The sequence below is a fragment of the Python bivittatus genome, unplaced genomic scaffold (assembly GCF_059951505.1).
Source record: "Python bivittatus isolate LINGU-HERP-01145 unplaced genomic scaffold, Pbiv_v1 ctg000190_np1212, whole genome shotgun sequence".
Classification (NCBI taxonomy): domain Eukaryota; kingdom Metazoa; phylum Chordata; class Lepidosauria; order Squamata; family Pythonidae; genus Python; species Python bivittatus.
Genome location: NW_028277042.1, coordinates 20,572,335 through 20,599,423, shown reverse-complemented (window position 1 = coordinate 20,599,423; position 27,089 = coordinate 20,572,335). Strand labels below are relative to the sequence as shown.

General features: G+C 41.7%; 1 protein-coding gene and 1 long non-coding RNA gene across 3 annotated transcripts in view; both read right to left on the bottom strand.

Annotated features, from left to right (window-relative positions):
- The window catches only part of LOC148216505 (uncharacterized), a 29,320-nt gene extending 25,571 nt beyond the window's left edge, over nt 1-3,749 (bottom strand). Inside the window, exon 1 of the long non-coding RNA XR_015795298.1 lies at nt 3,520-3,749. This is a non-coding gene — a long non-coding RNA (uncharacterized LOC148216505). The remainder of the gene's footprint in view (nt 1-3,519) is intronic.
- A 4,869-nt stretch (nt 3,750-8,618) lies between these two features.
- Nucleotides 8,619-27,089, bottom strand: part of BANP (BTG3 associated nuclear protein) — a 114,811-nt gene continuing 96,340 nt past the window's right edge. For both annotated transcript variants that reach the window (XM_088136201.1, XM_088136202.1), the window contains exons 12-13: nt 13,685-13,828; nt 8,619-9,190 (exon numbers count right to left, since the gene is read on the bottom strand). In XM_088136201.1, the coding sequence (XP_087992327.1) occupies nt 9,119-9,190; nt 13,685-13,828 (216 nt within the window). In that variant the 3' untranslated portion in view covers nt 8,619-9,118. The remainder of the gene's footprint in view (nt 9,191-13,684; nt 13,829-27,089) is intronic.

Below are 27,089 nucleotides of genomic sequence, written 5' to 3'. Positions count from 1 at the left end.
GAGTAAACTTTTGGGGCATAGTTTTCACTTGGCAAGGTTGTGCATCCAAGTTCAGGCATGCTAGAGCACCAGAGGATTGCGGTAAACCCGGCCACTATCCCACAATGCATTCTAGAGACTGCAGGTTTGATTCCCTACATGTGATTATTTTCATCACTGCTGCCTTCAGCATCTCTGGGGCGGTGCAGAAAAGAGGTTGCACACCAGCAGAGCAGCCCGGCCATGATAGATGTACAACTTGATCAGTACTCTGTGGATGTAATTATTGCCTTTGGCTTGGTTTCTCCTGGATCACAATTTTTGCAAACCAGAGCTGGCAGCTCTATTTCAAGATGTTCTCCACTTACTTTCTGAAGTTGCATACAGTACAGGCAGCAATTATGTCAACAACCCTCTTCTTATCCCTTTTTGATGCAACCTTGATTTAGGACATAGGGATCAACTATCTTAAAAATTTCATACCCTGTTAATACCTTTATTTTAGAAAGAAAGTTGCCTTTAGAGAAAGGCACATTCTCAGCCTCCAAAGATAGGACAAGAACTGCATTTACAGATAAGATCTGCTTCCCACGTGCATAATGTCATCATCTAACCTAATCCACATCAGGGGGTGAGTGGCATTTTATCAACTGTTAATACACAATGCAGAGAATCATTTGCAAGCTCCATAGTCATTAGGCAAGCTCTTTAATGTGATCCCCACCCCCATGCCATTGATAAAAAAACCATACAATCTGATGAGATTTCCACCATGACTAACCCATGAAATGGATTAATTTCACCCTCTCCACATGTACACAAGCTTCAGGGAGAGAGAGAGAGCATGCAAAAAACACAAAGCTAAATAAACTTTTTGGAAGAGGACCCAGATAACTGGGAATGCCTCGGTTCTTACACAGCCCTCTGCTAATGCTTGATCACTGAAAGTTTGTCTAGCGCAGCGCATGAATAAGTCACACAAAAGATGTTGATGTTCCTGCACGTTCCAGCTTTGCAAATTAAGGCTTGGACAATGGTGCAGAAAGATTGGCAATTAAAGTTTTCCTCTGGAGTTCATGCTGAAGCTTGTTAGCTGAGGGCACATAGCCTTGCATGGTTTGATTTTGACTTAGCATGATATGTCAATCCTGCCACTGCAGTTTGTAAATCATGGTTTACAGCACAGCACAAATGCGTGGACGGGGGGGCAATATTCTGGTGACTATAAGTTACATGGAACATTTTTTAGGAAGCTGAAAATCCTAGTGGCCAGACCAATGATGTCAAATAAGCAGAAAATGCCACACGTGGGGATTTTCTACTTTTTCCGGAGAATGGTGCAGATATGATGTGTATACTTAAGAATTATGTTCGTTTTTGCCCATTTCTCATTTCAACATGGTAGACAACCATATTATTGATTTTCATCATTTAGACCAGAGGAGGCTCCCCAAAGATTTACGGGGCTCATGTGTGTCTTGGGGGCTCAGACAGACCCCATCCCTAGCCTATGCGCAACGGGCATTATGGTGAATCTTAACCACAGCTAAGATGTGTGGCTTAGTGTAACGTGCAAGCTCAGCTGCAGCTTCAACTGGCTTCAACTGACTTTGCATTCTGGCTTGTTGACTTAAGGATTAACCGCCAATTTGTACCATCGCTACAGATGGGAAAGCTTTTAAACTTTGGGAAAGCATCTGCTGTACCTCTGAGTTCAATCTCATCTCCAAATGGACTGAGAATAACACAAACACAGCACTGTAAATTAAAGTTAAGAGCTTCTAAAATCATTTGGAAAGATCTTACATCTCCCACGTCTCCATGACTGTAACAGATGCCTCGCCTGAATCTTTTCCTGCCCCCCTGAGGGAGACCACACTGAAGGAAGCTACCCCAACCGTCCATCTACCTGCTTCCATGCTTATTCTTCCTGAAATGCTCTGCTGGAATGAATGGTTTCAAGAAGTTGCGGGAGGGAGATATTTAGGCTTGGAAAATGTGACTGTCCCATTAGTCTGTCTCAAAGCTTTGTAATGGAAAACAGGCACTTAACAAAAGCAACATGGAGAAAAGAAAAAGGGAAATCAAAAACATGCATCGAACAGAGAGGGATGCTGCATCTTGAAGTAGAACAATTATGGGAAACGGGCAGAACGTGGTGCAGTAAGATCAGGAGCAGCGCAAGTAAGTTGCAACTCTTAATTTGGGTGGACTTTAAAGAACAGAGCAGGGGTGGGGATGGTGGGGAGAACCCTACCATGAAAACCTGCCTTTCCCTCTGGAAAAATATTGTGAGAGGGGTGAAAAGTGATTAAAAGGGAAACTTGCCGTATCAGAAACTTGCCACAGCATCTAAAGGCACACCTTGTTTCCATAGCAGTACAACCAACCTCTTTAGAAAGCCCAAATGCAGGAGGATCTCAGGAAATGGCAATGAGACACTCGGTGCCTTCACTTTCACAGGCTTCTAGTACTAGATCCTGTAAGATCTTGACCCTTTTAATTACCAAAACAATCAAAGAAAAACTAAATATCTTAGACAAATTTGCATAAGCCTCTTGATTTCCTGTGATGCACTTTGCTTCCTCAAATCGGAAGGAGGGGTTTAAAACAACAACACCCCACTTTATGCTTAGTCTCCCATGTTCCTGTTTCTCGTTCCTGACCCTTCAATAGACTTTACCTGCCCACTTTCTGGTCTCCCTTTGCAATGTTAAGGGCTATCCAAATAACAGAAATATCATTTGCCCTGGCTGAATGTAGAAAAGAGCAAATTTCACATCTCTGGTTTGAAAACAGCGCCCTGCAATTCAACTCCATCTGCTGAGACAACATTTGACAGCTTGTAGAACTAATTTGCTCTAAATGATGCTAAAACGGAACCACAGATAGCTCCTCAATGGAACCCTGGAAGCGTACAGATATGTACATTTCTGTACAGAAATGAGGGCATCAATGCACTGAACTTGGTGCATGTGTTTGGAGCTGTGTGTATTGGGAGGCGATCTTTTAACACCCTTTAATTCTACAGGGCAGGACGAAGGCTGATGAAAAGCAAGATTTTCTCCCTCTCTGGCACTTCTTTTCACTGCACACGCATGCCCGTCCTAATCATCTTCCCCTAGCATGGCTGAAAGAAACGCCTTGCCGTCATCTCACGCTCCATGGAGGTGCCAAATGTTTAAAGATCAAAAGCGGAAGACTTCACCCCAGAGAAATGCAGCTGCATTCACCCAAAGCAAATACCAAACTTTCTGGAGAGGTGGCCTGAACATTCACAGGTTCGGGGCATGGCGTTATACTTTCTTTCTCTCTGAATTCTTGGCAGGTGTAAAGGGGTCGGTTTCCCAGATGGCAAGGGCGTTTGCACAGATGGCAATGGTGCTAAAGTTTTGATCTTGAGCCACTGATACCACAGTCTCCTGTTTGAAAGATTCCTCTCCATTTCTGGAGACCAGGCAGCTCAAAAGGAGAGCGGCACATTCTTCACAAAACTATTTCAGAGACTGACACTTTCTTTTCTTTGCTTTTCCTACTCACCGGAGTCGGAAGTGATGGCATTACATATCTCTATTCTCAGTGGTGCTGGAGCTCTCGATGCTTGTTCTGCAGACTTCCTCTGACATGAGAGCTGAGTGCAACAAGGAGGGTTGTGACGTCTGCATCCCGCTCTCAGCTGGAAGGTCTCAAGTTCCAAACTAGGGATTCCCTTCCTCTTTGCACATGTTTAACCCTCCTTTGGCTGGAAACGAATAGGAAACATCCTCCGTAGATTCCTAAAGACCAAGAGGAGAAGGAGCAGTCTTGTGGGAAAAGACCAAGACGTCTCTGCTTTATGAATTCAGCTCTCCAAGCACACACCAAGAGGAAACAGCAACTCTTGGTTTCTCCATGGTTGGATGAGCCCAACAAGTTTAATTTGGTTACTGAATTAACCCATCTTCTGCATTCATACACTAAATAGGACCATAACATAACCGAATGGGCATTGTTCTCAAGTTACATTATAAGACACATTTTATACAAATTCAGCTTCTGATTCTTGACCTGACCTAGTTAAGCCTGGAAACCTCAACCACTATCTTGAACACTGCCTTTAGGTCACAGCAAATGTTTTTTTACAACGGTCATGGGAAGAAAACCACCTCCTGCATTTGGTGATTATAACTTTGGCATTATTGTTTTTTCTGCAGCATCTTTTGCTAAAGCCTCTACAAAATTGTAAGCTGGTATAATGTAGCACAAGAAACGTTATTGCTAATGCATGCTGGATGATTGAGAAAGCCACAGAATACCAAAAAGGTCAATTTGGGCTTCATGAATTATAGAAAAAACTTGGATGGTGTCAGCCAGGCCAAGCTGTGAAAAGTCCTTAGGACAATGGAAATCCCAGAACAGCTCATTGTCCCTATGCAAAAGCCACAGTATGGGCAGAACAGGGCAAAACAGATTGGCTCCAGGCTGGCTAAGGAGGGAGACAAGGCTGTATACTGTCCCTTTATTTATTCAACCTATATGTGGAATCTATCTTGGAGGAAGATGAGTGTATTTTTAAAATTGGAGGAAGAAAAATCAGTATGCTGAGGACGCTGCTCCGATACCTAAAATGCAGATGATCTGTAAGCTAGCTGCTGAGAGGCGAAATGGTCAGACACCCGCCACTTCCTCGCCTATATTCCCTAAATTCTCTCTATTCTCTACTGAAAATAAAGCATTTCCCCTGCTGGAGCTTAATTGAAGCCAACCAGTTTTAAAATGCTTGCATTACTTCTAATTAAGCAAAGACTGGTTAATTAAGCTCCAAGAGGAATGATTTCTAGCTCTGGAGCACGCGTTCGTTCACTTGCCTTCCAAATAGCTTGTGGTAGGGAATGGGGTTGAAATGCAGCTTGGAGAGTCATTGGATTAAAAAAAAAAAAAGTTTGGGTTTACTGCTTGACGTTTATTTATTTATATTATCATTAACTGCCTTGGTGCTATTTATAGGCAGATGAGACTCAATTTGACTTAGTTTTGCTGGTCATGGACAGAAACCATCAGTCAGCTTTCCTGCGTTTGAGTTGAAAGACCAACCTTTAGACCAGTGTTTCTCAACCTTGGCCACTTCAGGATGGGTGGACTTTGACTCTCAGAATCCCCCAGCCAGCAGCCTTCTGGGAGTCGAAGTCCACCCATCTTGAAGTGGCCAAGGTTGAGAAACATTGCTTCAGAAAAAGGAAGGCTTGCATTTCACAACTTCAAAGCTTCAGCCTGCGACTTCCTACAGCTCCATCCAGCAATGAGACGTCAGACTGCCACGGAGACGCCACTTCCCAGTCCACCCCAAACAGCCTCAGCCAAATGGTTCTAGGAACAGGTCTGAAAGGCTTCCCATAGAAGCAAAAACAAACTCTAACTGAGCAAACTCTAATTCAGCAAGAGATGCAAACCCTACCCACGTGGGAAAGATTTCCTCCCCCCACCTCAGATTTGTTATTATAATTCATTAGTAAAACAAACAAGGGCCAGGCCTTAAGTGCCTCCTGGGGATGTGCAAACAGCCCACCTTATGAATGGGTCATTCCTGAGTGCCAGCTGGGATCACTGCCCAGGTAACCACAGTTTCAGATGTGGCCCCACCAGAATCAGGAAGGGAGGGAGGGAGGGAGGGGAGAGAGAAAGAGAGAGGAGGAGGAGGAACTCAGGAAACCCATCTGGGGGTTGCCCAAGCCCCGTGACCCAATCACCTGCTCCCCAACCTGCAGCCAAATGACTTATCATCTTAGCCACCACCTTTGGCAGATCAGGGGCACCACAAGAGCTTGAGGAGAAGGCCAGCCTCACCGCTTCCTCCTGCAGCTGAGCCCAATAATCATTAGCGAGCCAAGACAAGGGAGGGCCCAGAGAGGACCCATCTCCCAGGCTTCAGGTGCGGTGTTGGGGGGGGGGAACCTCACTCTATTTGAACCTTCCTCCCAGGACCGATTAAGGGAAGCAACCCCAAGCTAACCTAAGATTGTTTGGGTTACTTGGAGCCCAGCCCTGACCTGGAAATAAGTGTTTCCAAACCACAACATGCTGGCTGGGTTTACACACCTGAAGCTTGGTTTAGCACAACACGCAAGGCCAAACATGGTTACTTGGTTTACATGATATGCTAGGACAATGGCAGGTTTTCCATGGCTGAACCACTAACCTGCCAAGCTCATTTGTGTGTGTGTTTCAGAAAAGAGAGGGAAGTTTATTTTAGAAACAGAGAAACATATTTCCTTCCCTCTCAAAAGAAATAGAATGATCCATCAGAGATTGATGCTCTGGAAGAACGCCAGATGACCATCTTCGGCTTTGCTTTCTGTATCTTGGATGATATCAGGCTACTTAAAGAGGGTCATCCCATTTTTAACTGTTTCCTAGATTCTAGGATAGCTTTTTAAAAGTTTTCTCCGAGTGATGTTTTGGGGAACATCCATCCTGTCTGGACTAAGAGCCTTGTATTCTTGGTGGTCAGGCACACCATTGTTTTTCCACCCAACCAACACACACAATGTTTACATGATTAACGGTGTGGTTCATAATTTGGCTTTGTTTAGCAGAGAAAGCAGAATGTCTTACTTCCATTTTCAAGAAGTGGATTTTGAGTCCTTGGGGTAAATGATGACATCCAAGGTCATGCAGGAAGCTGGAAATCTGGCAAGTCAAGGGTCTTAATCTTCTTTCTCCTAGATTAGAGTTTCTATCAATCTTTCAGGTTTGCTCAGTCTCGCTTCTCTGTTGAAATCAGTTATAATTTATTACTAAGCACGGTAGGGGAAAAAAAATTCATCACAACAGAACTGTCAAGTCCAGAACTTATTTTTCTTCCGTCAAATAAATTTTCTCCTTGATTGCAATTTCCCGTATATATCTGCAGCTAAGAGCAAAGTACTTGTACAAAAAGAAGAAAAACTCTGTTCTAGCCAAATTGCTCATACTGCAGAAGACAATACTAAAAATTCCTGAGATGTGTTTACAAGATTAAGGGGGCTAATTCTGGACTTCTGGCCACCTTGTAAATACCTAATTGGGTTTCCCCTGGCAGTGAAGTTTTCTTTGCAAGTCGCCACTGTTACACCTTATGTGGAATGGATGCTGCTAATTAATTGTACTACCAAAATAGCCTTGCTAACTAACGAGGCTGAGCTACACTAACCAAGCCTGCTTGCACATTACAAATGCTCCCACATTTCAAAGCATCATTTTCCAGGAATAATCTTTGCACACAGAGTCGTTCTTGTTTAGAGAAAAAACAAATCCATATCTCCCATTTAACCAATCGCCTTGGGAACTACAGAAGGAAGAATTTATTTGGAGCCAATGTTGGAGGTCCGTGTTTTTCTGTATTTGCACAACCCTCCTCTCCCAGAATAACTGACTTGACATTAGGGTCAGTATCTACAGCCATTTTCTTGTCTCCTATAAAAAGGAGCACCAGGAGTCTGTTGCCTTAAATTAGGCCTACCTTATCTGGAAGGACAAAGACAAACCCTCAGAAGAAAGCAAAGTTAGTTTCTTGGGAGACTAATGGGCTTCCTTGGGTGGCCACTGTGAGAACAGACTGTGGGGCTAGACGGGCCAGGGGTCTGATCCAGCTGGGCACGGGTTATGTTCTTATGTTCAATACCCAATACACAAACTGCCACAGATGCCTTTAGGCTTGCGAGAGCAATTTGAGGTTCCAGCCTTTACATGCTGCCTCAAATAACCAGGGAGACTTTGGAAGAGGGGGGAATGGACAGAAGGATAAACCCCCCAGTGTAGAAAATGTATTTATGGTAGTTTTTAGACTCATGCTCAGCTTTTGCTCCAGGTGCTCAATCAGCATATAGCCTCCCCGTTTTTTTCCTTGCGTGGTAGACTGGGCTGAAGAGAGAGGTTGGGCCAAAGTCAGCCAGGGAGTTTCGGTAGATGACAATCAGGAGGAGTCTGGGAGCCCCTTTTCAGACTAACAGTGTACTGGGTATTGAACATAAGAACATAACCCGTGCCCAGCTGGATCAGACCCCTGGCCCGATTTGATTAAAAAGGCGGAAGCTTTCGTGAGCCGTGGCTCCCAGACTCCTCCTGGTTTTTGGTTACTGCAGACTAGCACGGGTCTCCTTCTCCAACCTCCATAGATCAGAGTGAACTTAAACCAGCGTCTCCCCCGTCTCAGTCCTCCCTCACGTCACCGGTTCTCTCAAAACGGATACGCCTATGCTGTCTGAATGTCACCTGCAGAGAGGAGTACGAGCAAAGAAAGGGATGGAAAGAAACCCAAACCCCTGTTGAAGCAGCACTGAAATGAACTAATCTGGGCGAGAAAAATAAGTCACGTAAGTTATACCTCAAGGATGAATTTTCAAAATGGTCTTCATAAATACACATTTATTTCTTTAGAAATGCATAATTACAGTGGTGGATAGTAGTTTCCCCCTTTAAAAAAAGTAGTTAAGCAAGAATACCCCCCCAAAAGAGGCAAAGTTTCTGTTTGTACATTTTCTCTCTCCTTTTTTTATGATTACACTGAAACAGGAAAACCAGCAGCAAAAGAAGCTAACATTTATGATAATGGGCCTGCCTCCATCCCATTTTCTTTTTTTTTAAATACATCTCTCTCTTTTTTATTATAAACATAGCAAATTAAAAAAAAAACTTCTTTCAACAGCAAAATACATTTGCACTCTTGATTCTTTCTGTGTAATAAGGTGTGTATTGCAAGACAACCATGTGTCTGAGAAGACATCTATGGATATTTGCAGGGATGAGTCACAGAGGAGAAGTTACATCACTTGTAATAGTTTGATTAGTTAAAGTGAGATAGATGTTTGCCTCTGCAGGGTCGCTTTCTGTCTCATTCAGTTAAACCACCTATACCGGGAGCCTTAAATGGAGTGAAAGAATGGCAGTTCCACAGCACCCCCATCCAAAGCGCCATGTCTTGGTCCAAACAATCAGATCTGTATGTGGTTCCACACAATCGGGCCAGAGGAGCAAGCTCACACGCGTATGTACAAGAGATGTTAAGGAAAACATCCCGCAGGCTGAGAAGAAGCTATGAAGCTGCTCTGCGACTGGAGTCTTGAGCTGCCGGCCAGGGCCCCTGGAGCTGAGATGGTGGCGGCTGTTTCCTCAATACCTTGTCCTACTGAATCTGAATGGCTCCGTGGTCTATTTGCATTTCTGGCTGGATAGCCGAGTGAAGTGAATCTGTGTTCTGCACAAGAGAGACAAACAAACACACACACCACAGTTTACCATTCGCTTGGGGTAATGGCTTTTGGCTGCCACCCTGAATAAGCAACTGCACTTTAAACAAATACAAAGTTCATCTGCCATTAAAGACAAGTGTTTCCATGATGGGTCCGAACCAAAGCCTCTTTGGTCCAGCTCTCCATCACCCAACTGTGGCTAGCCAGACACCGAAAAACATACCAGTGATAGAAGCCTTAAGCAGCTTTCTTTACTCATGATTCATGTTTTGTCTCTCCTGGACAACCCATCTTCCTATTAGTTACTGCCAAGAGAGAATGAAGAGTGGAGCGTACCAATTTATAAGAGTTATAGGCTACTCTTTGTAAATCTGTGTTTAAACCTGCTCCATTCTTCAAGAACTTTGCTTTAAAACCTTTGCAGAACAGCTGGGATCACGAGGATGTGGTGGACAGGACAAGCACTGACTTGCGGGCCCTGAATCCTGAAGAAGCAGATGCCTTCTTCTCTCATACTGTTTCCTAGAGGAGGCCACTAAGTCCTGGTTAACGGTCTTATAGCTGACTTTAGTAGAAACTCTTCCTAGATTCCATCTGCTCAGAGGGCAAAGAAAGGGCTAATGTAAAATTGGCAGCTTTTATTAATGAAACATCAAAATATAACTGACTTGCCTGCTTGTTATATCAACTAAGGCAAGTTGACGAAGTTGTAGATACTAGTTTGCTCCTGTTTTTCCTTATCTGCTGCTCTGTGTAGAATGTTAATAAATGGGTATATTCTGATCCCAGGGAAGGGGAATAATCCAAATAAGACTATTTCATCTCACATTTGTGTACAGTCCTCTAGGCAAAGTTATGAAAAAGCCTGTGCCAATCTTCTAGGAGAACTGGTGGTGGGACCTGGAGGCTGACATGCTAATTACATATCTCTGGGCAGTGATGCCTAGCTGCACAGAGCCCCAAGAAAGAATAGCACATGAATAATTGGAAAAAAATAAATAGACGAACAAATACACTGCTCAGAAAACACAAAACAGAATCTGACCCGGTTGGTATTTGGATGTGAGAGCATCAGATAAACCTAGCGCTCTAGTCTAGACTAGGAAATTGGAAGAAAGTAGTGGCGAACCACTTTCAAACTACATAGGCTTGTCTGTGAAATCACCAGGCACTTGAGCTCAATTCAAGGCAGATTTTAACTTAATTCACTATACAGGAAAATTCAACTGCTCTGTTGTCCAGCAGGTGATGGACAGTTTTGGGATAGCTTTAGCCAGACAGCCCCCCTGTCTAGTTTACTTTAGGTTGGTGAGGAAAGGAAACCAAAAGCAGAGAGTTATGTACTGTCCAAGGGTCTCACTGTTTTCTTTCTGTATTATTTGTTAACACCAAGGAGGAATCTAGTCCAAGAGACCTTCCTTCATAACACTGATATGGCGAGACAGCAAATGGAAGAAGCGTCCCTTCCAGAAATGTTCTACAGTTGAAGTGTCCAAGTGCCTTCTTCACTCTGCTGCTGTTCTTCGTTCTAATATTCCTGCTAGAATTATTGCCAAATATGTTTCTATTGCTATCCAAATCAAACACAGCCCTTAATAAAAAGATCAAAGAACAATTTATCATGATTAGCTCAAGGGTAGCTTTAAAATACAATGCAATGCTGTTGGTTGACAAGCTGATGGCGACTCTCTCTGTCCTATCCCTGAGGCAGAAATATTTGAGGACACTGTCCTCTCAGGCTGGTGGATAAACGCAGGAAGATATCCTGTGAAGTTAATTAAATAGTACACCATTCTTCACGCTGTGTAATTTAAGATGATACCACCTTTGTTCATTGTGACCATGAGGTCAAGAAGTTGGTCTTATCTTGCATCCTGCCAAGAAAACGCCCTGTGCCAACCCTTCCCTCTCCCAGGAGCTCCATTCCCTGAGAAGCTCCAGCCTCAGCCTTAGTGCCTTAGAAGCCCCATGGCCATCTACAGCCCAGGAAAGCCAGGAAGAGTGCCGTTCTAAACAATTCATGCTGGCCCTCTGGTTTTAAATATTTTGCTCAGGTTGCTTCCTCAATCTCCTTCTCTTTATCTCTAGAAAAGGGGAGGGGGGGGGACTACCATGGAAGGAAATCACTGAAGGGATGGGTTTTCTTCCTCACATTTTACTGCATGAGGAATACGTGCTTATTTATAAAGAAGAATGGGCCCTGAATTCAGAATGGCAATTCTTTCCCAATTAAGGGCAAACACTTTGAAATGAATTACTGCCTAATTCTGTTTACTCTCCTGCCAGTAACAACATGTTATTACAGATTTTGCCCCCACCTCTGTTAATTTTATAGGTCATTTCAGTTATTTTTTTCCCCCATATATACAACTTACTAATAAAAACATTTATAACAGCAGTTCGTACGCAGCTAAAATATACCCTAACACCTGGAAAAAAGAACTCACTAAAATGAATGGCTCCTTCTCAAGTGCTGGGTTAATTATCCAACATTTAACCAGATGTGGAAGGCTTTCAAAAGGCTGGCTTTTAAGTGGAAGACATTTCCTCTCACACCAATTTCAGCAGAGGGAAGGAAAAACAAATCTTGTGTGGTATTCCAGTGTTATTACTGTAATTTAACATGTCAGGGACCATTAGAACTTCTGTAGGGAAAGAATGCAATCAGCGCACAAGAATAAACATCAGCTGAGGTGCGCCCTGGCATCCCTCTGCGCCCAAAGCAATCTTGTCTGGCACGGTGTCCCAAGCATGTTACCTGTTAGCCATCCAAGAGCCTAATCTGGGGTACCAACTGCTCCTCAGGAGGATATATATCTGGGTGCTGAACCCCCAAGGCCGAGAATCTCCACCACCACCAGCATGGATGCACTTAGAGCTGATTCTACCTTCCTGGTGTTGGAGTGTGAGAGTATCATCCAGCAGTCCTCCATCAAAATGAAAGCATGCAAGCCTCTGAGCTATGCAGCATTTTCTGACTAGCATAACGGTGAAGACTTCTGTGCAACTCACAAGCCTAGCCCTATTCTCACAGCAAAGGAAAATGGTCTGATGGGAGATAATTCTGTGCTTCCAGCTGATTTACCACCTGAGCACGAAGAACAGAAAAAACAAAAGTATGATGCCATAATGTTTCTCCTATGAACTTCCCTCTTGCACTATTGTTAAACAGGCTTCCTTTTTATAGTCTATGTTCCTTGTCGTGTACCTGACTTGTCTTGCTAATACCTGCTTACTCAGCAATCAGCCTGATCAGCAGTTTTACATACTGTATTCTCACTATCCTTTAAGGGTCAACATTCCTTTAAGTTTATCTGCAGCATGGTATAAATCTCTGTGGTTAACCACAATATTAAAAGTTAACACGGTGCAAAGTGTCTGAAAGAGAGCAATTCCACCCTCGCTGCCAACAGATGTAAAGATTTATTGCTGGACTCAAGACAGCAGCTCCTGTTAAATGTGAACGGGAAGAGGAAAGATGAAACCATGGGCAGTGCGCCTCCCCACTGGATTCGGTGGGAGGAAAACTATGGAGAGATTCAAAGGCCTTTAACCAGGAGGTCCAAGAGCAAACAAGATGACAGCATTCAGGTTTCTCAATTTGATGTCATTCCAGAATTTCTAGCCAGTGATTCAATGGGGGGGGACGGGGGACTTATAAGGAGAAGGGAGATTAAAATCATGATAGATTCACACTATTATTTCATATGGAGACTGGGAAAAGGAACCAGATCATAGGATGAGGGAAAGTAAGGGGGGATTAATGGGGGAAATGTGTGTATATGTGGGAAAGTGAGCAGAGGGAAGCATGTGTCTCCATGCGTAGAGGGAAGGACCACCATTGCTGGAACAATTGTCCCCACCAAGCTCCTGAAAGTGGTCCTTCAGGACTGAAACTTCCCTCTACCCCTAATGCAGAGAAAAGCTTCCTAGGAAGTTGCATCTCATTAGTGTTGCAGAGAGGAGAGCTTGAAACAGAATGTGTAAAAGCTGGGACTAATCTCCTTTCAGTTCTACTAGTGGACCCGAATAGTGACAATGCTGTGTGCATATATGTTCCAGAGATAAGAAAACACAAAATGGATTGATGATGAAAGAAGGAAGAGGAGGAAATGAAATAAGAACACTATATAATGATGAACTTCCTTCCCGTTCCCTGCCTGAATATTGTATAATTCAATTTTTTCCAACTTAATGCCATCTACAGTTTGGTATTTGTCTGACTTCCATCAGCCTTCCCCAACTCTGTGCTCTCCAGATGTGTTGGGCTATAGCTCCCAAAATTCCAAACCTGGGAATTATGGAGAGCACCGTGTTGGGAATGGCTGTGGAGGGCAAGTCTACCTTCATGGAAACATTGGAGAGCAGGTATAGCTGCATTTGGTTTTAACAAAAAGAGTTGATGTGTTTAAAAGAACAACAGAGAATTCTAGGTTTTGTCATGGAAGCTGAGATCACTGTGCATATTTCCCTTTCAAGAACAGGAATGGTCTACACACTGGATTAGCAGCGGAGTGGTCTGTCACTGGGGCCAGCTGGACGTACTGGACCTGGATGTCGCTCCCCTGGAGTGGTGATCCATCGACACCAGCAGCTGCAGGATCAGAAGAAGCAACTGCAATCAGTTGAGCTCCCTGTAGCACCTGCAGGCCAAGGAAGAGAGCACAGATTGTCAGTTGGCATCCCTGCAAAGTCATAATTGTGAAACACTGGTCATGCCACAAACAGATCCATGCACAAAAGTTCCCTTTACCCAGTTGTCAATAAAACTATTGAATCAGACAAGATTGCCCAGAAAAAAAACAAAGAAATCACAATGTGTTTATGTGATATAACATACACCTTGAGGGGGAAAAAAAATACATTCTTTCCACCTCAGTGGGCACTGCCTGTTCCCCTTACTTTTGTTAATGCGTTTTTTTCAAAGCTAGTATTATATCTGCCCACATAGCCTTAAATTGCATCTTGTGTTGGATTCCTTTAAATTAACCAGTTTCAGACAAGATTCCATGTTGGTCTGTTGAACTAAAAGAAATGAAGGATGATGTGGAACCTTAACGATTAACCTATCTGGTACGGAATAAATGTTTTATCATAATAATCAATATAAAACATTTATTTTCTGAAATAGCTAGTATCATTCATCATCAGAATACACTGGCTTCCCATAAGTATTCATCCATTTATAGCAGGTTTAACTAAATTAACTCCTATTCTCATTGAGAGAACATTCACATTTCTTTTCCATCCATGCAAGCATAATTATTTTTGGCCACATCCAAAACCAGCCATGTGACTAAAGAAGCAACGGCCACTTAATGGCATATTCTGGTAACATCAGGGCTGCTCCTGCAGAGAACAAAAGGATCAGAAGAGCAGAAAGAAATGATACCAACAGAAGCAAATATGTGTAGCTCAGGGTTGAACTGTGGAGTCCTCGGGGTTCTCTGAGCTTGGTTGTTTGCTTGCAAACGTTTCATTACCCAGCTAGGCACTGAAGATGTGATCCAGCCAGGTAACGAAACGCTTGCAAGAAAACAACCAAGCTCAGAGAACCCCAAGGACTCCACAAGAAAGAAATGAGGAGGGATATCTTCCTCTCTAAAGAGGAAGAAGAGTCTTTAAACTTCTGTGGAGACACATTTGGATTATGGTGGTATGAGAAAATGTGCTGAAGGGTGTTATTTCCTGAATACCTTGGATTTTAAAAAGTAAGAAAAGCAACCAGGTTTGTGGAATTTGGAGTACTACTTTATGTAAGTCAGCAGGAAAGATATATAAAATATACTTTTCCCTTCTCATCCGCCATTACAACTGTACCAGGTCTTAACAAAAAACCTTTCACATAAACCTGCCCCCCACCCCCAGTACTTTAAATCTTGGTCCAAGCTCTGAAATAAGTGAATGCTCTTAGACATCTGGGTAAACAAGTTTCATGGCTAATGACCGGCATTGCAGAAAATAACTCAGCTTCACAATTTTTCCATTGACTATATCTCTGCGGGTAGGTGTTGATTATATCAGTCCAACTTTTATTTAAGTTCCAAAGGCCAGGATGATTATTAAACAAGAAAAGAGAGATCCAATTTCCTTTTATGGTTTTTTTTAATGAAAAGTAACACGAACAGACTCTCTTTTGTGTGTGGACTGGCAATAGAAGCAGTGCAATTGTGACACTCAGTTGCAGAATCTCTCCTCTTGACTATGGAGAGGAAAGGTGTATTCTATAAACCAGTACTTAATGAACTAATACTTTTCAACTGATCCACAGAAGGAACAGAGAATTTGGAATCAGTTCAAGGGGCTCCAACTGCATCCAGGGCCTGTGAACAAGATGGGCTACAACTGGGACACAGAAAGGCAGCTCAGAGAAGCCAGATTCCGAAATGCAGAAGCCAGAATCAGTTAAAGCGGAGGACAAATCTGGCATAGGAGAAGCAACAAAGCAAAGGGCATTGCACAGAGCTCCAACTTAGGCAGACATGACTAGCTTTTATGTGGTTCCAAACTATCAGCCTCCAGATGGGCTCTGAGTACTAACCCGCTGGATGAAGATTTCTCCCACTGAAGAGGCTTTGTCTGCTTTAGGCCCTTGAACTGCAGGGACATGGAGTTGGCCACAGCTTTTTGAGACTTTGGGACTGGAATCAGAAGACTGCAATATGTCCTTCTCCTTGACTTTTAAGAAAACCAGACTATGAAAAGGTGGAAGCCTCAGCACTTAGTACTGGAAGACTCTCCCTCTTCTACCCTGTGGAGGAGAAATTGGAATTCTACCCTGACCAACTGAGGCAGAAGATGTTATTCAACTCTGTGGTTTTTGTATTACTCTGGAAGGAAAGAGAAGAAGAGGATGACCAGCAGCAAAATGGATGGACTCAGTTACCATGGTGATGTGTACACCATTGGAAGACCTGAAGGACCAGGTTAGGGACAGATCCTCCTGGAGAAAATCTATCTATGTGGTCACTGGCAGTCAATAACAACTTGATGGCACATAATCAATCAATCAATCAATCAATCAATCAATCAATTGTATTACTCTCAAGGAAGACCTGTTTTCTCACAGCAACAGTTTTCACTTTGAATTGTCCTGTGCCTAAAGAATAGATTGTGGCAAAGCTCCTTATGCTGTCGATCCCAGTCCTTCACCTTGCTGGAGATTTGTAGGAACTGTTTAAATATTTTGCTTAAATACCGCATTCCAGAGCTGTTTGTAAGCAAACTGAAGACATAACAAGAAGAATGCTGAGAATGGCTTATAGATGTCACCCAGCCCCTTCCCTACATAAAATGAATTGGCTTGCTAGCTTAAAATTTTTAAAGATAAAAATGGTTCAAGAGAGTTAAGGAGTGTGAAAAGCAAACCAGCGATAGACAGAGTAGGTGGTTGGAGCAGAAAAGCCTGGGATCGCAATGAGGTTACGGGAACAGGGAGCAAGTTCAAGTGTTCAAATTAAAATAAATCTGATTTATTTTATAGCTTCCATTCAAAACTACTGTCTTGTCTGTAGAATTATTATCAAACTAGATAAACATACTGGTAAAAACAGATTTCTTTCCCCCCAACTCATTATTTTCTTTTAAAAGAATCTGGAAAAGAAGCCAATATAGTACCGCAGCGTATTATTTTTAAGTTTTCTTAGTCAAAGCATGGGCTAGTCCTGACTTGATCACAGCTCAGTACATCTGATTTCTCTCCAGCTGGCTCAACATCACCTTTTTCTTATCAAACAACAAAGAGAATCTAGCAGAGAATCCAAAAGCATCACTAACCAGCCAGACATACTGTCTTTAGCAGACAACATGAATAATCACTGAATTCTACAAAGAAGCACCTCAGAATATCCCTTTGTTTCACTCTTCATTATGCTTGTATAGACTATCTAAAGATATTTTCTACCATCCATAAAATATTGCCACGGCAATAGGTCTGAATCTCTAAACCTCTGTTAGAAGGTCCTGGATGCTGGCAGGCCATCTCTAAGGAGCCACGCTGCATAGCAAAGAAGCGAGCTCAGGTTTTGCAAATATGGAATCGTAGCTACTGAATTTGCTATCAATTTTTCCAAAATGGACAGAACGGGTAGTTAAACCTGCCAAGATTTAGCAGCTGATTATTATTCCTGCCATGTTGCATGATGGGGGGGAAAAAAGACAAATGCATGAAAAATATCTGTGACCCATCCCTCCTGCTCCTTTCTTTCAGCCCATTTCCAGAGGTAAAGGCAATTCCCAGCCCCTGCCCCGGCTTTCCTCCATTTGACCATCTAGAGCTGTCCCTGGCAGTCCCATCTCAGTGCCTATCCCGGTCAGTCTGAGAGGTGAGTCCCGCAGTCTTCCCCTTTCTTGCCGAGGTACTGGGAGCCCAGCTCTGACTCAGCAACTGAGTTCCACCCAGTGATTGTGTTTCACATATTCTGGGGCATGGACAGCGGTGTCCATAGGATGAGGTCAAAAAAGTCAAGATAGTGGCCACGACGGGGCAATCAAAGCTCTACCCACCTGACACATATATAAAATGGGCAGGGTTTCGACTGCACCCTCATGGCCACCGCCTTGATTTTTGTTTTAACCACACCCTGCAGACATCCCTGGGCATGGCAAATGAACCTGGGGGATGAGCGTTTATCCACTCAATGGATCCTGTGAAGCTGCACAATGGAAGACTGACACAGACATCCCTTGCACAATCAGATTTGTTCAATCCCGGTAAATAAAAGGTGCAAGCCAATAGTAATGATTGCAGCAGAGTTCTACTAAGGCTACATGTGAGAAATCTGGCACACGGTTTTAGAGCAAGAAAGCTGCCTTTGCTTGGGCTTTTGCAGGATCTCTAAACCACTGTTCCTGTATTCCTTATCTGCTCCTGGTCTTAAAAATAAAAGGAACCCTTTTGTGAAAAACCTGAATGAAAAGCTTGTCCATGGATTGAACTTTCTTTTGCAGTTCTAGGCGACTCCTCCCACATCCTTTTGTGCTGATACAAAATAGGCAGAGATGGTCAAGAAACCAGAAATGCCCTTCCAGTTGAGCAGATGGTTTAAAGCAAGCTCTGTTCATCAAAAGAGAAGCAAAAGAACCTCTCCATGAGGATGCTCCTTTGCCTTTGTTTTGAGAAGAGAAAAAGAGTTTGTATCTGCACGTTTGCTGTTCAAAGAACAAGATGAAGAAAGAGATGTTCTGCAAGTTCCACAGAATCGTTTTGCCACAAATGTTACTTCTACTGTCGATAGGTGGGATAGAGATAGACAGATATGCTAATAGGAAACTTATTTTCCCAGTTCCAATGCTATCTAGATCAGGTGTTTCAGAAACACAAATATAACACAACTATCCAAAGAAGCGTGCTGGTTGAGCAGGAAAAGCAGTACTCCACTTTTATTTATTTATTTATTTATTTATTCCTTTCTGGACCAGCTTCCTTGTTCTGCTTAAGGGGCAGCCCTTGGCCCATCTTGTCTGGCTAGTCCTTGTATAGGAGACTGCCCACAGATCCCACGGCTGGAGGCTACATGGGGACACTGGAAACAACAACAACAAACCATTCTGGGAAAGGCTGTGGCAACCTACTTCTAACCTGTTGCCAAGAAAACAGCAGGGCCAGCCACAGCCATGAAACCACCAGGATCCAAGTCAGTCTGAAGCAGACGTCAGTTAGCCAAGCCACATCCTTCATTTTGCCAAAACAGCACCACCATCATGCCCAAGAGAGAATGATCAGCGCATCTGATATTGCTGCAACGCTAGCCGAATTAGAAAATAGCACTTCGGAGGAGGGGAAAAAGACAAAGAGGGAAAGCCTTAAAAATGCCCTTTGCACCAACTTGATGGACCTGTCGTCTTCTGGCCAGGCTTTGCCTCTTTGCTTGCCTTTAAGGAGAGAAGGACGGGCAGCAGCAGTGCTGGAACCTACAATTCAAAACGAATAACACCACTCTCTCTGCTGTTGCTATATTAGTTTTACACTTTACAGTATGCGGCATCTTAACACGAAGCATGGTTATTTTTTCCTATGGAGGTCAAGATATAGATTAAAAACAACAACAACCAAGTACGTGTAATGTTACAAACGACGGCAAAGGTTCTCTGTGCAGCTGCAGAGCAGACGCACCTTTGCACGTTCTGCTCTTGCGGTTGGGAAGACAACTCACCTGTTACATGAAAACTGCAGCAACGCTTGAAAACGGATGTTAGTGATATTGGGAATAACAACCCAGATAGACAGCACATCTCTTTGTCCTCCTCTCACACAGCTGTCCAGTCTCATCCTGTTTTAACAATTTCCATCTGCAACCTATATCTCCCGATTAGCACTTAACTGTCGGACCAGGGGAAAAATAGTATTAAAAGATAATAAATTTTCTTTCCTTCCCTTGCCCACTCATTTTTTTTTCTCTGAAGGCGCAGCTTCCAACCTCAGTAAATGCTCAGGTCATCTCCTTGCTTCATTAACATTTATTGCTCCAGATTATTTTCCAGGAACTCACCAACTACATGGCTTACTCTTGACACTAAATATTTTCCATTCCGGAAAGTTTTTTATAAGAGGGAAAACTTCTTCCCTTTAAAAGGGACAGATTCTTCCAATGATACCATGAAATATGCTTTATTTACTGCTATTTGGGGTATTGGTGTGTTTAAGTAATTAGGGCTGGGCTAATCCTATGAGGCAGACTGCAATTTTCAAACTGGCTCTGAGTGCACAGCGGCTGTTAACAAATCATTCACAGCTGAAATATTATTTCACGCAGATAATGAATGCAGAGCATTTGAATGAATATGCTATAATAAAAGTCAAGGAAGAAACAGGTATTAGTAGTGTACTTCTCTCTGCACCCCACAGCTCCTCAACTGGTATCCTTGTAGGTGGCTGGAGAACTCAGTTTCACTGGATAAAAGTGCCTTTTATTTGCACGCATGACATTTAAATGTATAGAAAGTGTAAACTAATACATAATGCTGCAATGCATATATAGTAATCATTACTCTTGCCTGGGATGCTTAGAAAGGCCACAAAAGCAGAGACTAAAGGAAATTCCTGGTGCAAAAGAAACACAAGACCTCGGGGCAAAGGCAGACGGTTCCCACAGGCATCCTGAGCTTTTGAGCAGCAAGCATCATCATGATAATTAGGAGGCTTCTGATAAGCTATTAACTCAACTAAAATGATTCACAGGGACCAATAATGAGCAATGGCTGATGGCTGGGATGTTCTCTTTCTTCAACTTTCCTGCTCTTAGCTATTGCCAGATCTTGGTCTTGTGGCTATCTGCTTTGCCTGATAGTTTTCCTGTGTACCGGCCTTGCAATACTTTGCCTTGCCGTGTCTCTTTTCTATTCTTCATTTGGTCTTTCTTATAGGTCAGTTTGGTCTCTTCAGTATTCAGTAAGCCTTCATGGTGTACTAGTTTCAGTGCATCTTCTTCACTGTCCTTCAGATATTCTTCCAATGCCCTTTTTTAATCTTCAACTATCTGGTGTGAGGATGAGGATGAGGATGATGGTTGGTCGCACAGTCAGCCAGATGTTTAGACTGGATTTATCCACCTATCGAGTTCTTCCCAAGGACCTGGGATAGGCAGATGTGGTTGCCTGATGGTGTGAAAGGTATTGTTGCAGGATGTAAGCGGTTCCAAGTAAAGCTGCCTTTTGCAATTGACCAATGGTGATTTTGTGAATGCCGATGGTCTTCAAGTGGTGCTCCAGATGTTTTGGGACTGCACCCAAGGTGCCTATTACTATTGGTACTATCTTTGCTTTCTTTTGCCATAGTTGTTCTGCTTCTATTTGCAGGTCTTTATAGTTTGTGATTTTCTCCAAGTCTTTCTCTTCTCTACTGCTGTCTCCAGGTATTGCAACGTCCACTGTCCAGACTTTTTTGTCCTTCTTATCAACAATTGTTAAATCTGCAGTGTATTATTATTATTATTATTATTATTATTTGTAATTTTAGAATATTATGCTGTTGCTGTTGAAGGAAGAGTTATCACATTCACATCCTTTGTAATTATTATGGAAGTTGTTCTATTGAAAAGCTTTGCATTCAAGTTACATTAGCAACGTTCAATTCTTCCCTACAAATTGGGAGAGAGATATTTCACTTTTAATGATGTGTCACTTTTCTTTGGATATTTTTAGAATATTTGTAGCAAGCTTAATTTTCTCTAATTGTGCAACTGGGTCATTTGTTCAGAAGTTATTTAAACCATTAGAGCTGGTTAAGAATTTAGGATGCCTTCCTATGAAGAATTGTATGTTCATTTTGAGATTTAATTAATATTTCTAAGATGTGATTTAATCTTTCTTTCCTAGTGGGAAATCTACTGCTCCTACTGGGAAATTTCTTCACGGCAAGAAATGGGAAAATACCAACTGCCTATTTGACTGGGGAACCTAAAAATGTAATACTAACTGCTAGAATGTGACATATTCTTTAATAAAAAACAAGCTCCCATTTTTAATAGCTGGTTCTACACGAGATTCCCTGTCACAACTTTTGAAGAGTTTGATATATTATTATATATTCTGAATATGTGTTTTACTGCTGTTTTTATTCTAAACTACTTTGAGATGCTTTAGTACCAGAAATAGTGTATCATAAAGAAATATTACTCTACTACAACTTTGGGGGAAATGTGTTGATATTTGTATTTACTTATAAGATTTATACCCTGCCTTTTATGCTCCAGCCTATTTTCTCTACAATAAGCCTGTGAGGTGGGTTGGCTGAGAGAGAGAGATTGACCCCAAATCACCCACCCAACGTCTGTGCCTAAGGGAGGACTAAAACTTTCAAGTCTCCTGGTTTCTCGAGCAGCACCTTCACCACTACACCAAACTGGCTGTATTCTAACATGCTACGAAAAACAATTGCCCTGGTGATGTAAAGTCTGCTTTATATTTATAAGGTTATTTGAGCTGGAATGTTAAATTCCCTTTCAGGCTAATTGGCATATTAAATCTAATGTCCACAATTCCATTAGGAATTTTGCTGGGGAAGAAAAACAACAGTTAAGGATGGATTTTGTTGGCAAAGACCCGGATCTTTTGAAATGTTAAACAAGTATTATTCCACAGGGATTCATTCAAGTTAGCTCTCAACTGCACTCATTACAGGTAGCAACTCAAGATAAATACAACGCAGCATAAGCCTTTGTGAATATTGGAGGACCTGCGCTCCAAAGCCTTCTTATAACACTGAATTGTTTGCAGCGACTCCCAGCAACTAAGGTCATGGTTCAGCCTAATCATGATTAAGGAGACGGAACAGTCCAGCAACAGTGGATGACAGAGCGGTTGATGCCAAAAGTAGCCGAAGTTGAATGGCTCACTCCTCACCCCAGAAGATCTCTCAGGAGTTTGAAACAGGTGTACTGATTAGTCAGCCAAGCAGCTCCAAACCTCAAGCCCTTAAAGATGACTTTAGGAGTAGAGTCCTAAACATGGCTGTATAACTCTGCTCTATTCTAGGAACTGTATATGAAAAAGCTACACCTTTTAAGTTTGCCTACGAGATGCTGCCTTTGAATTTCACAGAAACTTTCAACCAACACTTATTAAAACGATAGACAATTTTGGAAAGATATATACCAGTCTCTGAAATCTTAACAGGATTCATCTGCTGGATCTGCAAAAGAATAACCGAATTTAAGTTAAATGACAGCAACCCAGTTTCTCTCTCCTCCCCCAAAAGGGCTACCCTTAAATGACTGGTAGTAAGTGTCCAAATCCAGCAGTTGGGTGGAAAACATCTGTGACATGATGAAGCCAAAGGACTAAATGATGACAACATAGTGCAAGGTCAAGGAAAGGCGATTCTCTTTGTACGTATTTATATGTGAAAGCCTTCTAAACCAATAAAAGCAAATAATGGGCCAGGCCTTCGTGCTGTCTCACTAATCTGCCTCTTGAGGAACTCTTGATTAAATTAACTTCATCAGAGTGCAAGAAATGTGAATGGCTGCCAAAGACTGTGCAAAGTTCAAGAGGGAACATCTCATCAGCAGAAATTGATCACACATTTTGATGGGAAGAGAGAAGAGGGGGAACAAAAACTCCAGGGCTTTTGGCCAGGAGTTATTAGTACCTAGGTCAGACTTCTGTTCATATATATATATATACACACACACACATATATACATATATACATATATACATACACACAAATTATAGTTACAATTTCAGTGTTGAAGCTCAGCTACCAACCAGCAAAAGGTAGCGGACAAAAATCCCAAATTAAGATATACATGAAATCTGGGACTGAACTTTTGCCAACCTAATGAACTCACTGGACTTTTGGTAAATTTAGTTTTCTCTGGATAGTTGTAGCATGATTAAAGAGTTCATTACATAGTTCCAGAGTGATTTCAGGAAAAGACCTTCAAGTGATTATCTATGTAAAAAAAATAATACTGTTTATCAGTGGAATCTTTCCTCATTCTGCGAGGACCCAGACTCTAGTATTGCCAGAAGAGAGAAAAACATCTCTGCCTGCTTCTCTATTTCCTGCATATTTTGATGTGCCTGTATCATGTCGCTTCTTGTTCTCCATGGTCAGGGAGAACATGCTTGGGTTAGGTCTACGTTTCTCATTTTTTGCCTTAGATAATGTCCACATCGTATTTGTCTTTTCCTGCTGTGCTTTCCGTAAAGACGTACAAGCACCTGTCATTTCTTGAATCTACTTAGAATCCAGTAAAATTTTTACAGTCCAAAGTTGTACTGATCTTCAAAAGGCCACTAGAATCACTTGGGCATAATGTCATATTTTGTGGTTCCTCAGTTTACATTCAAAACATCCCTTCTTTGCCAAATTCCATCACTGGGAAAAAAAACAGAAACAAGTAGTAAAACTAAGTCAACTTTACAAATGCTTTAATTTATGATATAACTCACAGCAGGAGTTTTTCCAAAAAAGAATTACAAGCAAAATGTGATTTTTGTTGCCAAGGTAACAAAACATTGTTGTAACTCCAAGCTGCAAAACTATGTGAAATGGGTAGTACTATGAATGGAGAAAAAGACCGATACCATTACAAACCTTGCATTAAAACAACAATAACAACAGAATAGTGGAGAGCCATTATGCTATTCCTCTTATACGATCAAGATATATGGAACTGTATTGACTCCTGTGCTTTACTTCAGCGATTTCGTCATCATGCCAATTTGGATCTTAATAAGAAACAAACCATTCTGCTTGACCAGTCACAAAGTAGAGCCAAAGGGCTATCATGTCCCACAAGACAGATTTGGCTAAAAATGAGCAGTTAGAAAAACCATGAACATAGCAAGTTATGGCTTCCTAAACATATCCATGTTTCTTAAATTAAGACACCATTTGTTTTGAATCAACAAATATTTCACAGCTCTCTCCCCACACATATCCTCTTTGCAATAATGAAAAAGCAAAGCAGGATTTATTTCACCAGTCCCAACATGTTGTGCTTCTAGGCTGAGACCTTCCTTCCCAGAAGTTCTTGGCAGTCTTTTTTTGCTTGTTAAGATCTATACTGTTATCTCTGTGAAAATGGGAAACTTAGGAGAATTGTAGAACCTGACAATGGAAATAATGAATTCAGTGCTATGGGTTTTTGAAGATCACTACGACAAACTTTTAGGCAAGGCTTCAGGAAGCATGTTAGCAAAGACAATAATGACAGAGGGCAATTTATCCAATTAAAAGCTGAGTTCCAGAGAACAGCAAGAAGAGGCAAGGAGTTACATCTTAATAAGCAATGTCAAGAAATTGAGGATAACAATCAAATGGGAAGGACAACAAATTTATTTACAAAAATTACAGAAATTGAGGGAAACTTTTATGCAAATATGAACACAATAAAAGACAAAGATGCACAAGATCTGCTGGAAAAAGAAAACATAAAGAAGAGGTGGCACAACTATATAGAAGAATTATACAAAACATTTATATAATTGATAGATATAAAGGTTTGATCACTGAACTAGAGCCAGGTGTTCCAAAATTGGGAAAGGATTGTACCAAGGTTGCATACAGCCCTGTTATTTATTTAGCTTCTATGTAGAATATATCATGGGAAATGCTGGACTGGAAGAGGTAGAAATTGGCAGAAAAATTGCTGGGAGAAACATCAGCAACCTTAGCTCTACGGATACAATTTTGAGGTCTGGAAGCAAGAAAGACAAGGAATTTCTTGCTGAAGGTGAAAGAAGAGAGTGCAAAAGCAGGTCTACTGCTCAATAAAATATGCCAACAGGCAAGGCCAATCCAGTAGAATTAGGCAGAGCAAAGGCTGAAGGGCAAACAGACTTTAACTTTCTAGGCTCAGAATTTTACAGGGATGGTGACCATAGCCATGAAATGAAGAGCTATCTTGCTACTTGGGAGAAAGACTGTGACAGTTTTAGAAAAAATACCAATGTGCACTTTCACTGACAATGAAGGCTATGAAGGCCATGGTTCTCTGAATTGTAATATACAGCTGCGAAAGCTGCCCGTCAGAAAGACTGAACAAGGAAAATTGATGCCTTTGATTTGTGGTGCTGGAGAAATGATTGAAAATGCCTTGAACCACAAGAACAACACTAGATGAACTAAAACTGGAAGCAAGAGTAATGAAGCTGAAGCTTGACTATTTTGAACATATAAAGCACAAACAAGACCCTGAAGCTTGGAAAAATCCAAGGAAATTAGAAAAGAGGCCAACAGAAAACAAGATGGCTAGATACTAGTACTGATGCCACAAGCAGAAGTTTAGAAGGTCTCAAAGAAGCAGATATTGATAGACAACCATGCTGAAATTATGTCCATCAAGTCATGAACAGTCAGAAGCAACTGAAGTACAAACGGATTTTTAATCTGTTAAAAATTAATGATGTCTGTATAGAAATAGCTGCTCCGCAGTGTCCAATGTTGACCTAGATATGTTCATGCAACTCCTTTGCAGCAGGAAGTAGAAAGTGGTTTACAACAAGTTCATCACACATCTGCTTTCTTTCTAATCACAGCAAAGACTGGATAAATATTTATTATTCCCCTGGCATGACAAAAATGGACACTTTCTTACATATCCTTTCTTATTTTAAAGTATTAAGCAGAGAATGAACTGGAGGAGCCCATCAGGTTGTTTGGCTAAATGCAAAAGTTACACAGATGATAGTTTACCATTCATGAAAGTCTTCAGGTATTTATAGACGTATTTTCGTCTTACCCCCAAATCAAGTTTCTTCAACTTGGTGCCAATAGTCTGATATGTTAACATTATATAACCCCTTAAGTATATTAGTTGGGATTTTAATTTCATACTGGAAAAACCAACTGGAAACTTATTTATTTCGAGGTAAGGACTTCAGAGTTCAGTGAACTGACTTGATCAGAGAGGAGCAGAATAACACCTTGAATTTGATTAACCTGAATTTTTGGACAATCCAAAAGTTTAATACAGCCTTTCCCAACCTAATGTTCTTCAGACATGTCTCCAAGAAACTATTGGACATGCTGGCTAGGGATTATGGGACATGACATCTAAACCATCTGGAAGAAATCAGATTGGGAAGAATTGGATGAACGCCTAGCCTATTATCCTAAACACTCTGAGCTTCTCCTTTAAAATCCCTATTACGAGTACCATGGAGAACTGTTGGTATATGTCACCAGAGAAACTGTCTAAAGGCACTTCAAATTTGTGTTGGAAATGTGTACAACAAGAAGGGACACTTTATCATGTTTGGTGGATGTATAAAAAAGCTAGAAAAATTTGGATTCAAATACATACACTGATTCAGAAGATTTTAAAGAATAATATACAATTGAAACCAGAGGTTTTTCTTCTGGGATTGTGGGACAAAGAGTTGGAAAAAAGTCATGGAACTTTGTTTCTATACATGGTAACTGCAGCAAGATTACTGTCCTAATCTGCAGTT